This window comes from Rutilus rutilus, assembly GCF_951802725.1.
Source record: "Rutilus rutilus genome assembly, chromosome: 18".
Taxonomy (NCBI): Eukaryota; Metazoa; Chordata; class Actinopteri; order Cypriniformes; family Leuciscidae; genus Rutilus; species Rutilus rutilus.
This window is the reverse complement of record NC_140231.1, coordinates 10,561,406-10,578,689: the sequence shown is the minus strand read 5'-3', so window position 1 is coordinate 10,578,689 and position 17,284 is coordinate 10,561,406. Positions and strand designations below refer to the sequence as shown.

At 40.1% G+C, this 17,284-nt stretch overlaps 1 protein-coding gene across 10 annotated transcripts in view; it reads right to left on the bottom strand.

Moving 5' to 3' along the window:
• dbn1 (drebrin 1) overlaps positions 1-8,932 on the bottom strand; it is an 85,793-nt gene extending 76,861 nt beyond the window's left edge. For 4 of the 10 annotated variants that reach the window (XM_084387259.1, XM_084387252.1, XM_084387255.1 and 1 more), the window contains exon 1: positions 8,760-8,930. In XM_084387259.1, coding sequence (XP_084243385.1) covers positions 8,760-8,842 — 83 coding nt within the window. In that variant the 5' untranslated portion in view covers positions 8,843-8,930. Of the gene's footprint in view, positions 1-8,759 lie in introns of all 10 variants that reach the window. The other 6 variants (XM_084387250.1, XM_084387253.1, XM_084387254.1 and 3 more) reach the window with 3 other exon arrangements.
• Between the last annotated feature and the right edge of the window lie 8,352 nt (positions 8,933-17,284).

Below are 17,284 nucleotides of genomic sequence, written 5' to 3'. Positions count from 1 at the left end.
TCTATCATACACTTAAGCCTGCCAATCAGATCCATATAATTAAGTTTAAAGAGAAGTTTTGGATTTCTGGGGATGTTAATCCCCAGGTAAGAAAAATGTTCATGGGATACTCTAAAGGGCAGATTATGAAGAAAAATGGAGTCAAGACCATTAGATAAAGGCATAAAAACAGATTTCTCCCAGTTTATAGTAAATCCAGAGAGTCGTCCAAAGCCATCTATCAGATTAAGAAGGGGTGAAAGGGATGTTTTTACATCTGAAAGGGTCAGAATTATATCATCTGCGTATAGACCAATGGTGCACTCGGATGTGCCGCACCTTATGCCGGAAATTTGGGGGTTGACTCTAATGGCAATGGCCAGCGGCTCAAGAGCTAAAGCAAAGAGCATTGGAGAGAGGCAGCAGCCCTGCCTGGTGCCGCGGTGTAATGGGAACAGTGGAGATCTTTCGTGGTTGGTTAGAACAGATGATTGGGGAGCAGCATAAAGCATTTTTAATAAATTCATAAATTTCGACCCAAATCCAAATTTGTCAAGTGCAGCGAACATATATTTCCATTCCACCTGATCAAAGGCCTGCTGGGCATCAAGAGAGATCACAGCAGAGTGGGGCAGTTTAGTTGAATACATTAAATTAAGCAAACACCTTGTGTTTGAAAAGGAAAATCTATCGGGAATGAAACCTGATTGATCAGGATGAATTAAAGTGGCAATATATTTTTTTAACCGGTTGGACAGGACTTTAGCTATAATTTTTTGGTCGGAGTTAAGAAGGGATAGGGGACGATACGAAGAGACATTTGTTTCGTCTCTGTCCTTTTTTAATAGGACACAGATGTGGGCGTCGTAGAGAGTATGGGGGAAAGTACCCTTTTTCACTGAGCAATTGACCATCCGCAGTAGGAGTGGGGCAATAACGTCTATGTGTGTCTTATAAAATTCTATCCCGAACCCATCTGGACCGCATGCTTTGCCACCGGGAAAAGAACGAATAGCGTTTCTGATCTCCTCCAGTGTAAATTCAGATTCCAATTCTAGTCTTGCAAACTCAGAAAGAACTGGAATGTTTAGAGTATGAAGAAAATTGGCAATATCTGTATCCGTGGCAATAGATCTGGAAATATATAGCTGGCTATAAAAACTAAAAAATCTGTCGTTAATCTGCTTGTGGTCAGTTAATAGCTGACCGGTGGAGGAGGAAATTTTATGTATTGCCCTATCAGAAATGACGCCCTTCAGTTGCCTAGCGAGCAATTTATCAGCCTTCTCACCCAACTCAAAGTGCTTCTGCTTTAGTTTGCGAATATAGTTCCCAACCTGCTCACCCAGAATATGGTTGTATTCGTATTTCACTTTCAAAATAGAGCTAAGAGTATCTTCAGAGCCTGAGTTTTGATATTCCTTCTCCAGTTTAGCTAGGTCAGCCTCAATATCAGTGCGATGCCTGATCCTGGCCCTTTTGCGAGAAGACTGATATGAGATGATGTGCCCTCTTATCACGGCTTTAAACGACTCCCACAAAGTAGAATCAGAGACAGCGCCGTTGTCATTAGTGAGCATAAAATCAACAATTTTGGTTGATATATAGGTCCTGAACGTGTCATCCAGATATAGAGAAGGGTTGAATTTCCAGCTATATTGAGGGGCATAAAGTTTAAAGTCAATCACCAATGAAAGGGGCGCATGGTCGGAAATTAAGATACTGTGGTAAGTTGAGCTTATTACATTTGAAATAAGTCTGGAGTCAACCAGCATATAATCAATTCTAGTGAAACTGCCATGCACGGGGGAGAAAAAAGAAAATTTCTTTTCTAGGGGGTGCTGGTGTCTCCATATGTCAACCAAATCTAAAGAATTGGCAAGGTTATTGAGAACAGAGACCGATTTCAATAATGGGGCCACGGATGAGGAGGACCTATCCAATAGCGGATCAAAATAGCAATTAAAGTCGCCGCCGATAATTATGTTGAAATCATTGTATTCTGTGACAAGGTTGAATATTTTACAGAAAAAATCGGGGTTATCGAAATTTGGGGCATAAATGTTTAAGAGGACTAAAGGGACTAAGTTAACCGTACCCGTAACAAGTATGAACCTCCCACCTGGATCGGTAGTCTGGGATTTGAATACAAATGGGATGGTTCTGCGAACAAGAATGGCAACCCCCCTCGCCTTGGAGGAAAAGGTGGACTGGTACACCTGTGACACCCACGCAGATCTTAAGCGCCTCTGCTCTGAAGGCTGAATATGGGTCTCCTGTAAAAATACAATATCAGACGACAGGGACTTCAAATGTGAAAATACTTTACCTCGTTTAAGAGCCCTGCCCATACCCCTACAATTCCAAGTGGTAAAAGTGATGTGACTCATCCCTGATCTAAGTGAATAAATGACATATATCTATGTGGAGGGACATAGGATGAAGTTGGACACGTGACATACAAAGGGCTGGCAAAACAAAACATAATAAAAAAAGACAGATAAAGAAAAACAAATAAAAACCCCAAAAGACCCAAACCCGCTAAAAGAACTAAGCGGTACATCCCACTAGCTAACAAGGAGGCAGCCGGGTAACAGAGCCCGCCAAATTACACACCAAAAAAAGCCCACTTACCACGGGGCCCCGTGCGCATCTCCAACACATTAACAAATGGTTAAATTGCACCCACAAACAGTACTCAGTAAGCGATATTCAGAACACACGCTTGGTGAGATGAAAATAACAAGAGGAAGGGTATAAACGGTGCAGCATAGAACATCAAACTTAAGAAAATAAGAAGAAAATACCACTGAGAAGTGTGTATATATGAAAAGATAAGCGCATAAATTAATAAACATAGCTGGGAGTGTCAATCAGTAAAATCGAAGGTAAAAAAAAATAAATAAAATTATAGTAACAATATTAAAAAATATATATATCATAATAAAAAATAAAAAAAAAAAGAATGAAATTGTCCCAGACTCCCAGATATAGATTTGTGTACTCGAAAAAGACACTGTGTGAAACGCTATTTAAATACATGACGTTACTATGCTGCATCAACGACCAACTGAAAGTAAAAGTTAAACCTGAACCTTTATCAAAACGTGGAATAAGAAAATATCCAGAGCGAGAAAAAATATATATGTGCATATAATCTATGTATAACGATAGATATACATATATACTATACACAATAATAATAGCCTATGATATATAGGATTTAAGAGTCATTCGCTGGGCCTAACGAGTTGGCAAACCGTTCAGCATCAGCAGGTGACACAAACATCTTCGTTGTGTTATTGTAGTCGACGTGGAGCTTGGCTGGAAAACGCAAGGAACATTTAGCACCAGCTTCGGTTAGCCGCTTCCTCACGCTTGTATAGGCTTGCCGCTGTGCCGAGACCTCCGCCGTGTAGTCAGGGAAAATAGAGACTCTCTCACCGTGATAGTACAGGGGTGCTTGTTGACGGCTGAGTCGCAGTATGTCGAGCACATCCCGATCGTTATGGACCTTGGCGATGATGATCCGTGGCCGCTCATTAGGTTGAGGCTTCGGTCTCAGGCTACGGTGGGCGCGGTCTATTTTTACAGGTCTGCTAAAGTTATCGTGACCGAGTAACTCTGGAATCAACTTAGAAACAAAGTCAGTAGGGCTGCCTTTCTCTTCCCCTTCTTTAATGCCCACAATCCTGACATTGAGTCTGCGGGAGCGGCCCTCCAAGTCGTTCACTTTCGCCCTGAGGAGACCGTTAGCCACCTGTAGCTCGCTGCACGTAGCTTCCAGAGCTGTTATGCGGCTGTCACTGGCTGACAAGGCTTCGTCGAAATCATCAAAGCGGCGCTCGGTTTCCTGGGTTTTTTTCTGAAGCGATGATAGCGTTACTTCAATTGCGTCGAGACGGCCCTCCAGAGATTTCTTTAGGGCATCCATGAGAGAGGTGATTTTCGCGAGCTCAGCCCCATGGCTAGCAATACCAGCTAGTATCGCATCGTTGCTAGCGGCCGACGAGCTCGTCTTGGATGTATCCCTCTGACTATCGTCTTTCTTAGGCATGTCGGCATAAAACCACTCCCGACAGGTTACAGCAAAGTTTTAAGGGCAAATCAGCGTAAAATAGAGTTAAAGTGCAATAATATGAAAGTAAAATTAAGGAGATGTCACGGAGCACTCCGAAAACACGTCTACTCCATTACTGCGCACGAGCGCCCCCGAAAAACGAAGACAATTTGACGGTCGTCGTAGAAGTCACACTGCAGGACTGTGAGTCAAATCTTTTGACACTGCTAGAATTTCGTCTGAGGTCAAATTTAATCGCAATGGTCATTAATCGGCTGTCGGTGAACATGTCGAACTAACGACTTCAGATTTTAGCCAAGGATCAGAGGAATCTTTAGGATTTGCTCAATTTGTCTCAGAAGGCCAAATCGTGGCCACAATCGTACAGTGTGCACCCACTACTTGCAACTACATGTCAACTAACTCTCATTAGAGTATTAGTAGGATGTAAGGTTAGGGTTAGGAACCTTTTCATAGTTCCTAGCCCAGACAGCAACATAGTGTTGGCCCAGATTCAGGCCACATCTGGTACGCGTTGAATCCAAGTGTACCAGATGTGGCACAGGGTCTAAACCAGCACAATATGTACTATATGAAGTGTACGCTGATTGGCCGAACGCAGGCGAAACACCAGCACAAACACACAAATTATAGCCTATATATTGATGCCACAAAACTAACTCCACGAACATGGAAAACAGTGATAGACGAACCTCTCAACCTTTACGCTAAGGAGAAAATCCAACGCAACTTTGAAGGGACCAAGCGAAGCATGATTATGTATTTCTGCTCAGCTAGCAACACTGGGCATCAACCACGAGGCAAATGCTAATACCTTTGTATATAGGCTTCTGTTTACTTTCTTTGAACAAACGTTCTATCTAATAACATATTAGACAGGACTGTTAAACAGATCGTAAACTAATAAAGACGGAGAATGGGAGCGCTGTGTGCTCAGGCTCTGGCGTTCTAAAATATATTTCCACCGTGCTGTCAAAATAAAGGTCACAACAACAAGCGCGGCTTGCATCACTTCAGAGTTCCTACTGGCGGTGTGAATGCAACCAGGAAAATGACCCTAGGGGAACATTTAGTTCAACTTATAATCATGTGCAACTTTTTTTCTGGAAAATGCAGTACTTTAAATGTTGAGTAGCTTGAAGCTTGGCAAGCTACAGTTTTAATGTAGCTTCCCCAACACTGGTTTGGCATGATAGATGACTTGATGACTAAGATAGTGACCTGATGCAGAAGGAATGCATCAGACTGTGGGAATGTGGGAGATAAACTCCCTGCAGGTGAAGTTGAGACTTCACACCACACTTTTAGGGAAATGGTAACATTTTACAGAGTCTGGTAGACCATGCGAAATATGAATCTCCAGTCCTCTGTGTGGTTTCCCCGACATTTCTTGGCAGCCGAATGCAAACAGAAGAGTTGTCTCTGGGGCTCTCACGTGCTTTCTTTGTGCTCAGAAGACCTAAACAAAAACCAAAAAGGCTTGAGCTTAGCTGAAAGAGCAGACGTCTTCTGGCTGAAGAGGCAGTGGTTGTGTTTTGGTTGTGGCAAAAGTTGCTGTTTGTTACATTTGAAAAGTTGCAGTGCACCAGTTTGACAAAATAAAGGTTCTCTCAACAATGCCATAGAAGACCCATTTTTGGTTCGCCAAAAAAAAAAAACTTTCAATGAACAGTTCTTAAAATAACTATTTTATCTCAGTGTGAAGAACATTTTAAAAATCTAAAATAACCTTTTTCCACTATAAAGAACCTTTCGGTCGCTGGAAAGGTTCCATGGATGTTAAAGGTTCTTCATGAAACCATTGATCCCAACAAAGAACCTTTATTTTTAAGAGTGTAGCACTTGAGGAGCTTTAACAACAATTGTAGATGCTAATAGTGCATTTCTTTGAGTCATTAATCTAGATCTGTTATGATCATATGTATCATGATGTATGACTATGTTTCCCACCAATTTCAAGTTGGGAATCTTTGCTTTTACATGCTCTAGTTATGTTACTGGAATTATATAAGCTACTGTATAATGGATGTTTGTGAAATTTAAACTGGAGTAACTTGCTTAAAAAGCCGTTGGTGAAATCTGCAAGAACTGTGTTCTTCCTGCATTTTCCTACTGCAGTGTTACACAAGACATCCTGTGCCATGATGCCCCGCAGTGCGATTGGGTCCCCACAAATCTCCAACAGCTCTGAGGTTAAAGGAAACCGTGTATGCAGGTCCACCTCTGCTGCAATGGTTCACATGAAATATTGATTGAAACAAACTATTTATCATTTACAAAAGGTTTTCTCAAACAGGGGTTCGTGAGGGAAATGCAGGAGGTTAGTGAGTTAATGAAAAGCTATATATGAAATATATCTAATCAACACACGATGAACAAAACAAAGGCTGTGATTTAATTGATGTATACAGTCTGTTGTGCTGCGTTTTTCAGAGTGAAGAGTGGCACTGCGTTCATTTATGTGGTTTCAAAGCTACAGAAGTTTGATTTACAAAATCATGGACATATGAAAACTGCAATGACCCAACAGAGCTAAAGAATGGGGTGGGGGACCAACCAAGACCAAGAATGAAAAAATTGGAAAATTCCTTCCAGAAGCATAAGAAGTACTATAGACAGCTGATATAATGTGACTGGTGACCAGAAGATACTCCACTAGCTTCACTACCCTTGTCTTGTACCTTCATCATAAGGTCTAAGGATCACATATCCATATGCTTTCTTCAGACCAGCAGCCCAAACATTCTTTGCAACAATTCTTTGATATTTGAGAGTACTCTGATATCCAACTCTCTATCCCAAATGGCTTGGCGTCACCTATCCTTGACAAACTTCAAAAGCTTTCTTTTCTAAACCCTACGGCACCCAACACATCAAAATCCTTTTAAAATAATTACGACAGCCCTTAGCCTATGAAAAACATCCTGGAACTCGCCCTCCAACCTTGTATGCACTCAGGACAATTTGATTTCCATGTCCGATGCGCCTCAATATGTTTAGAAGCTTTATCTACTCAGTTTTGAAGCCTACCCTGAGGTTCCTTTGGCAATGAATGGCGGTTAGTAAAATGCTGCTGACCCTCTGGGCTTGATCTCATCTTTTAAACACAGAGTTCACTTTGTGTTTAAGGTTTTCCAGACACAAAGGCTCCATAACGTGGTGTTGGTTGTATTGTAATGACACATGGATGAATACCAGGAAGAGGAATGTGAGTTAGCTCAATGATAATGTCAACTATGTGGGTACAGGAAAGAGGAGAGTAGTGTTTGCGTCTGGTATTGTCGCGTGGTTTTTACGCACGTAGAACAGGAGCATTGTTTTGGACCAAGGTTTAAGGGTGAATATAGAGGAAGGCGGCTGTTTACAGAGGCTGAAAGTCTTTGTTCCCCTCAAGTCAATGTCACATAAAGTGGCAACTGTGGGACATCAGTTTATGCATATATAATCATATAATCAAGCAAATTACAGAGTGCCGATGCAGAAAACAAACATCTCAATGAAAATGAGAGAATATGAATCCTTCAGGGAAAAGGTGATTGATTTCATGTCAAGTTTCTTTTGTGTGTGTGTTTGTGTACTGCATAGCCAATAAAATAAAATTAAAAGATCCTACACTATTTACATATATACGTATAAAATAATAGCCAGACTTTGGGTAGATTTTTATACTAACACAGTTAATTGGCCAAGCAGAGACTCAACTGGCCAATGCTGACTATCTCAAAAATCTCAAATATCAGCCAAATCAATGGGCCTGACCAATATATTGGTTTATCCCTACTCATAACACGTCATTCAGTCAGGGTCCAAATTATGCTCTGTACAACGAAAAACATTCTCAAAATAATCCAAACCAAACTTTTGGCTGGGGTGCTAAACCAACAACGCATTAGGCTAATGATTCAGAACTAACAGTTTCGTTTCAACACAAAGAGATCAGATACACTGTCCTGTACAGGGTCCACAAACACAAGGGCCATACAAAAAAAACATATACGCAGTACAAAAAGCTGATATAGGCGAAAGTAATTATTATAACAGAGGTAACGTTTCCGTCTGGTACAAAAGATAGAGATGAGAGCACAATAAACGGCTGACAGGTTGACAGACAAGCCGTCGCCTCGCCCATCCCTGTCCTGCCATGCAAATTGAAAGGAGCTCCATTATTTCCACTGATATACTTCACTCAATAGATAAATAATTAGGAAGGCTGCAAATGTTTGGGTTTTGGCATGATTATCTGGTCATGCTTTCTAACTGGCAAATCACAAGCGCTGTAGTGAAGACTCCCTTGAACTGAGCAAACAGTACAAAATCCCTTGCACAACTCTCTGGAGGTCAAAGCATGAACTGCAACCTAGTGTAAAATCCGAGTACAAGCTAAAGATGCCAACAAATTTAAAATGTGTCATTTACACTAAAATGTATCAAAGTATGCACTATTAAAATGCAACTACCCCCAAAAAAACACCAAAAAAATAAATAATTAAGGGGTTTAAAATCGATTTATCAAACAAAAGCCCCCAGAAATAGGAAACAAGAGATCCAGGATCCATCCCAGACGCATTAATCCACGCATCCCATTCTGTGCGACCCATCCGCATATAGTTAGAATGCCAGCTTAATTGTTTTAATTGCAATGCAGTAACAGCGTACTAAAAGAAAGGAGTCTTTTTAAGTCAGGTTTGATTTATCTTACCAGTCGGTTGCCGACGTCTCGTTGATAACGTCCTGGTAGGCTGTTAAGAGGGCCAGTCTGTTCTTGCTGAGATTCACAGCCATGTTTCTGCCACTGCAATCATCCAGCCCAGTGTAGCAGTGATGATGAGGAGCGCGAGAGTCACTGCGGACGGAGCGCGAGAGGAGAGGAGAGGAGGAGGAGGAGGAGGAGGAGAGATGTTGCACGCTGAACAAAGAGACGCTGCTGCCGCTCTGCTCCGACGCGCCGCGCGGTCCTAGTGCGTTCTTGTGTTCAAAACAGCTACAATGGAACGCAACGTAGTAAAATAAGCCAAACTGTTTAACTGGTCATTTCGATGCTCATAGAACAAAGAGCAATACGTCATCTGTTGCATGTGTGCATAGGCCATTGAAAACAGATATATCATGGAATGTAATCATTCTCATCCTACTAGGCTTCATACTGTTTAGTGTTCTTAGTGTGTATGGGGTGCTGGAAATAAACTGCACAAAAATGCTCTATTTTGTCAGATTTAGTCATATATGCTACAAGTTGTACTTTTTATAGGCTATAAGAGTGTAAAAAAGTGTTCTTCTAAATATAATAATTAATTAGCCTGGCTAACGTCAGACCTCGTGGTCTGGGAAGTGGAACCACATGTTCATTTTCTCGTATTTGAGGCATGGTTTACGAATGCCGAGAGCCGTTTATTGGGCGCTACTAATGTCTATCAAATGCGCCTGTACATATACCAGATGACGTATGTAGAGCGACAGAAATTCGACGAGGAAGAAGACGAAATAAACTTGCATTCTAAACTAGAACACTATCTAGGCTGCATCGAAAGGTAACTTCGCGTCTGATGCCATGTTGGATCCATAGATATAAACCGTTAACTGTCTATGATTTAAACAAAGCCTGCGTCCCAATGTGCATACTATCCATCCTAAATAGTATGTGACATTAGTAATTGTCAATACTATTTAGGGCAGATAGGGTGGATAGTATGCAGATTGGGACGCAGGGAAACTGCTTCGGTGTGTCGCATAGACGTCGTCATCGTCTTGCTGCTCCCTCCCCGTTCTGTGATAGGCTAGTTGCACGCATAGACAGTATATAAACGTGGCCGCCATTTTGGATTTCGGATCAGCGAGTGTGCGCTTAGACACTTCCGGTTTCGCATTACGTCCGGTGCAGGGAGCCAGAGAAAGCCGAAATTTATCTTTTATAGTAGTTTATAGAATCAATTATCACTTAAAATACTACTAAGATCCATATTACTATCACACGAACCAATGGCAATTAAATGCACGGCTGCATAGTCAGATTAATGAATGAAATACAACTGTTCACGAACAGAAGATATTGACTCATGCTGCATACACATACCCAATGACAGTTATGCCTACTGTAAATATAGAGTTACAACTACGATTAGAGTTGTTTAATCGTAGACATTCACATGTTTGCCCTGTGATAGACTACAATTGATCTCCATAAATACTATTTTCTCAATTCTGCATGCATTTTTACTTACTTGCATCAATTGCTTGATCAATATTATCATCACATATTTTACATTTACATTTTTTACTGTAGGTACCACAAACAATTTAATATAGGTAAGTTTGTGTATATTTTACACGTAGTAGCCTACAATACTGTATGTGCTGCTTATAAACACCAGACAGATTATTATTATTATTATTTATGAAACAGGTCTTTACTCATCTCACTTGCACAAAATAAATGCAGTAATAGAAAGCATATAAACGCACAGGTGAAATACACTGAAAATTATATGCATTTAAAAATTTGGTCGGGTTGAAGTTATCCTCTGGATCTTCTGCATCCACTCAGTCTGTAGGCCTACCGCAGCGGCAACGGGGAATGCATGAAAGCTGACTTCTCTGTTGTAGCGTGACCCAAAACGGCACACAACGATGAAGTGCTGAGGCTGTCACCGTCTGAAAGGCAAGTCACTTCTCTTGAATACTCATTGTGAAAAAAAAATATCTCTGTGGTAATGGAACTCGGTCGCTGTTGTCTCTCGCTGTCAGATCACCTTAAGTTTTCACTGGAAGTATACTGGCCCACACACTCAAGTTCGAACAACGGTCGCCGTGCACGGCGCGAATCGTAGCCAAGGGCAAACGTGTGAATGTTCACGGTGCATATGCAAATAACTCTAATCGTAGTTGTAACTCTATATTTACAGTAGGCATAATTGTCATTGCGTTTGCGTATGCATATGCAGCATGAGTCAAATACAATCTTATGTTTGTGAACAGTTGTATTTCATTCATTAATTTGACTATGCATCCGTGCATTTAATTGCTCGTGTGATAGTAATATGGATCTTAGTAGTATTTTAAGTGATAAATGATTCTATAAACAACTATAAAAGACACATTTCGGCTTTCTCCGGCTCCCTGCACCGGGCGTAATGCGAAACCGGAAGTGTCTAAGCGCACACTCGCTGATCCGAAATCCAAAATGGCGGCCACGTGCAACTAGCCTATTGGTTCCCTTTTTGAGGGGAAAATCCTTCTTATTCTAAAGGTGTTTCTCAATGTCAAGGATCCTTCCTTGACATTGAGAAACGCCTACTGTCTATGGGAAAATCTGGTCCATGGAATCCAGGCTGCCTAGCAGCGTGAATAAAATCGCGCTGCGCGCAAGGCAGCATGGGGAAACCCAGGCTAATAATTAATAGGGATAGGCTACAATTTAAATTGTTTACTACCATTCAAAAGTATGAGGTCGGTAAGATAGAAAAAATAATAATAGGCCTACTTTTATTCAGCAAGGACACAGTAAATTGATCAAAAGTGACAGTAAAACATTATACAAAAGAATGTAAAATATTTCTATTTCAATTTATGCTGAATCATGAATCCTGAAAAAATAAAGGCCATCACAGTTTCCACAAATATATAAGAGTTGATCATACTAATAGTAATAATAAATGTTTCTTGAGCACCCAATCATCATATTAGAATGATTTCTGAAGGATCATGTGACACTGAAGACTAATGATGTAATGATGCTGAAAATTCACAGGAATAAATTACATTTTAATATATATATACTATAGTGTTTTAATATATATATAGTGTTAATGTAATATTAAGCAAAACAATTTTTATTTATATAACGCCTTTCCATTGCTCAAGGATGCTTAATATAACTTAATATAATGCATATGCAATTAAAACAGACAAGCTGTAAAATCTTTATCAAAATAATTTAAAATATTAAAAAAATTGTGACAAACAGCATCAGAGCAAAGCTGTACAGTCAGTGTCCCTCTTATTTTGGAGGTCTCTGAGATAAGTCTCTTATAGGATTTAAGTATTAATATTTCCTTTATGATATGTGGTATTAGATGGGATGGGAAGGAGCTTTCAATTTGTCTATCTGGATGTATAGACTATGGCTGTATCTCAAAACACGGTGTGCCGCCTACCTAGACAGCATTTTCTGGGCTTTTGATCCCAAAATGTTTCCAGATGCTCAAAAACATTGTTTATTTATTTAGTTAGTTGTGATTGAATGTGTTCAACTAGACCAAGTGGACCACACACTTTCAAATGTCAGCTACATTGTAAGGGCATTTGGCATTGTCCTGTTCTTCTGGGCAGCGACAAAGTCAAACATGAAAGATAATCTTGTGCATGGTGGGAAAATCTCCAACCCCAAAGAGTAAACAAATGCGCACCTTATCCTATAGTATCCTGTACTTAACAACCTCTTAGAGCTCCAAGGATTCTGTCCAATCCCATATAATGGCACAAGGCCAGGATCTGTCAGTCACACAGGGTCAGTGTGTGTAATGTATTCAACTACGGCACAGATTTCATCTAAGATACACACACTTCCAGTAGGGTGCTGCTTTCCTGCTGAAAACAATTGCAGCACATCTAATCCCACGACCCAAAAACACACATTTGCTGTGTCGCACATTGGGAGATGGGCACGCACACACACACACACACACATGCATACAGAAATAAGCTATAGTGCTTAGTCCTTCACCCTCCTCACAGCCCAGCCTCCACATTAATGGCCCACACACACACACACACACACCTTCCACTGCAGTCTCATCCAATCAGGATCTGTGTTTGCCTCAGAGCTTCCCCTCCCCTTGGCTGCCCACTAAATGGGTTACCATTAATTAATTCTTCTCACTCATCTGGTCCTTGGCGTCTCCGACTGCCTACAAAGGTAGCAATTATATTCCGTGGTGATGAGGATTGTTCTTAGGGAAGACATCTGTCCGGCAGAGCCTCGGCAGGCATCCAGAAGGAGGCATTCAGGAATACAACTTTGTGGGCACAATACAAGTCTCCGATTGAACTGCTATTGTGTGTTTAACAGCTCCTGTGATGTTTGCACCAGAGGTGATTTTTCACCCAAACACATTCTCTTCAACTTGCTATTAATTAATTATCAGTTCCAAATATACCGCAAAGTAGCAATCCTGAAAATTGGTGTTAAAGGTGCCATGCAACTTTTTCATTTTTTGCACTAAAAGAAATCAATTTCTAAAAAAAAATTAAATTTAAACTGTAAAAAAAATGCCAATTCACTATAAAATATGTTACAAAAAAAATCTACTAAAATTTACTTTAAAGTCAGCATGAAACAAGTTGCGATAGTCTTTTCTTCCTTATTGTGATGCATATCCAAGTGAAACAAATTCTCGAACAAGAAGAAAGGTAGGGCCGGGCTTAATTTTGGGATCATCGGGAATTGATTGGATGGTTGTGGTTTGCTATTGGTCAATCTCATGTGAGTGACAGGATGTCCCGCCCTCGTGCCCAGTAAACACATCATCAGAGAAAAGAAGAGATGTCGTTGCAAGACGGAGAGGAAGTTATTTTGATTAAAGATTACAAGGGCACATGAATAAAAAAATCGGTCTTCATGCATTCTCTTGACAATGGACCTCCTTTGCACAAAAAATGTCACCGAAGTTCTGCCAATGTGAACTCTTTGCTAGCAATATATTTACCTGTTAAGCCCAAAGACAACCATAATTGGCATATGTTTCCTGGCACTTAGAATCTCTCAGCGATGAAAAGTCCTCTGCTTTCTTATTAGTTTTAGGATGTTTGTCTGTGCAAGGCTGTTGGTGATAGATTAGAAATAGTAAACATTCTGCACCCTCCAAATACATGAAAGTTCGTCTATCGCACTCTCAGCTGCTGGCTTCCTATAAATGAACTGTCCAGACTGAGAACGCACCTCAAAAACCTTCTGATCGGCCCAACAAAGAATCTGACTGCGACCATTTCATACTTACTTCAAGGATATATCTATACATTTTCTACACAATTCTTTAAAATCGCTTACAGCACCTTTAATTTTTATAGTTTCATTTAAAACTATAAAAAATTGATTTGTGAAAACATTTTTATAATAAAATTGTTCCATTAAATATATAATATATATTAATGGATTTCAATAATGTATAACATTTGTGTTTTGCTCACCAATAGGCGCAAGTACAAAGTCCACGGTAAAACACGGTCTATGCAATTGTGTGAATATGTTTGAGATGGTGTAACAAAAACTTTCATTTTTTCTTTCCATTCATATGTCAAATGATCCAGTGTCACAAGATGAGTGATGAGTGATCAAATGACAGTATGTGAACAGTATGAGAACATGGTTTTAGGAAATTTGATTATACTGACAGTGGACTCCAGTCACCACCACAACACTTTACTCATTCATGCTCTACACTGGCACACACACACACACACACACACACACACATTAGGTTTCGGGATCTTTGTGGGGACACTCCAAAAAAGTTTATTCAAGTGTGCAATTAGTATACTTCGTTTAAACTAGAAAAAGGATACTTTCAGTCTACTTTTTATGTACATACAACAAACTATTCTGTGGGGCCATAAAAGGTTTTGTGAAAATGATCAAAAATGCTGCCGCTGGTTGGCAACTAAAAAAAAAAAAAAAAAAATTACATAATGTTTGAACATAAATGTGTGTCGGCAGTGTGTGTACACAACCACCCTATAATGGTAAAAATCCACCCACTCCTTTTTTAAATCCCCATCAATCATAAGCAGTGTCTCAGAACAAGCCATGCAATGTGACATCACAATACACATGCCCCGCCCACGACTGCTAACGACTCTGCCCTATTAGCATAGACTCCGCCCTCAGTGAACTGTACACAGTCTGCCAAGTTTATCTCCTCGACAAAGCATTTAACGCCAGCATTCGAGTAAGATATGTAAAGTTATAGTTATTAAATCAAGAGCAGTGAGTTATTTTCTGTTTTTCTTTTGTTGTTTGATTCATATAAACAGCATATATAGCAGTAGGTACTGTATATGACGCTGTTTTCACTTTAATACACAAATCTAATATACACAAACAATTTATTTACTTGCTGTTTAAGTTACAGACATAACCAACTGTTTATGTGAACTGTGTGTATTTAACAGTTTAAGCGCAATAAGACGTGAAAGAGAACTTAATTTAATTCTCACGGGACGCGCCGTCTGACATCCAGCTTTCTGTGCGTGAGCTTCGGATGTGTGCGCTCAAAAAAACATATATCAGAAGTTTAGACTGATATGGCTTTAAAGCACATGCATATAATATATTTTCATGATGATGAAGAACTGCAATGTCACGTGAGCGTAACCGCGATAGAGATGATAATCAAAACCAAACAGATGTTTTAGTTTTTGGCAGAGTATCTGATGCACCCGCTGTACAGGCTCCGCCCTCTTCTGGAAAGCGGGGTGGGAAGCAGCAGCTCATTTGCATTTAAAGATACATGCACGAAAACCGCATCTGTGCGTCCAATTCGCATACCATCCGTCCTAATAGCATTCGAAAATATAATTAGTTAGTCCCAAATTGTAGTTGTGTTGAAATGAGTATTCCAAAGATACCCGGATGGTCTACTATTTCCGGTCAGAATCCGAAGTGCAGATCGATGCGCACTATAACGGCTAACATTGCCCACGACCCATCGCTGTGCACGAGGATTCGATTACAACTACAAACACGAGTGAAAAGTGTTAAAAAACTACAGACATGGAGGATATGCGAGTCCGGCGGTTATGTAGAGAGGTTTAGATAAAGGGGTTTGACTGAATGATTAATTATCAGTATCTAACCTGACGAAAATGTATTTATTCAATGTTTACCACATTATATTTCATCTGCAGCAGCATTGGGAACTTTTGTAATGATACGTTTGGCCATTAACTTTCAAATGCATCATTATATTCAAATTGCAAACACATGAGCAGAGTCTCTGCATGAAAGACCCACAACTGGCAGATCAACGTGCTATAGCCTACATTACTCTCCAAAATGGTAGGAAATTGCATTAAATTGAATGTGGAGGATTTTGACTTGTAGACAAGATGATTGACAGGGCAGTTTAAACTGTGACAGGATGCATGTAACTAAGCAACAGAGTCCGGTAAAGATGACGAAGTAGTATGTCCCAAAGCTTACCTACTCTTTTGCTACACACTCAAAAGTATGTACTTTTTCTTTCCAAAAAGAGTACATACTTTTAGGGCGTAGTATAAGTAGGCGAACTGGGAAGCAGCGCATGTTTTTCCTTCCACTCAAAAATGCATTTACAACATGGTATAATAAATGATCTGTGGGGTATTTTGAGCTGAAACTTCACAGAAATATTCTGGGGACAACTGAGACTTATATTACATCTTGTAAAAAGGGGCGTAATAGGTCCGCTTTAAAGGAATATTTCAAGTATAAAAATTAAGTGACGAAGTATGGTAACTTTGTCCTCTGCATTTTAATCCATCCAAGTTAGTGCACTCACATTAGGAGCAATGAGTAGTGAACACACACTGCAAACCGTGGACACACATCCGGAGCAGTGGGCAGCAATTTTGCTGTGGCGCCTGGGGAGCAATTGGGGGTTAGGTGTCTTTCTCAAGGGCATCTCAGTGGTTTCCTTCCGGTGTTGAGAATCTAACCCACGACCTTCGGGTTACCAGTCTGGACTCTTTAACCATTAAGCATAGTACACTTAAAATGCTAAACATAGTAGTCTACATTAAGTGCAAAAATAAGTATGATGTTATGTTCACTTACAAAGTACTTACAACTGCAGTATAAAACCTGCAAGTACTTTATCTGTGCACGTTCTTTTTTAATTCATCGAATGTCATCGTAATTTTCGATTAAAATAACTTCCCCCCTCACTTGCAGGGACATCTCTTTTCTTCTTTGATGACACGAGGGCGGGACATCCTGTCACTCATATGAGATCACAGTAATAAACCACATCCATCCAATCAATTCCCTTTGGACAAATCAAGTCCCACCCTACATTTTTCCTTGTTCGAGAAGCCGCTTACTCTTGATATACGTCACAATTAGGAAGAAAATACTACCTTAAAGTCTTTGTGCATGCAAATACTTTCATGTTTTCCATTTAGTTTGGATTTTAAATATTTGAAAGTAAGAGTTAGTAATATGTTAGATGGTTGTAAAGGGTTAAACCAGCACAG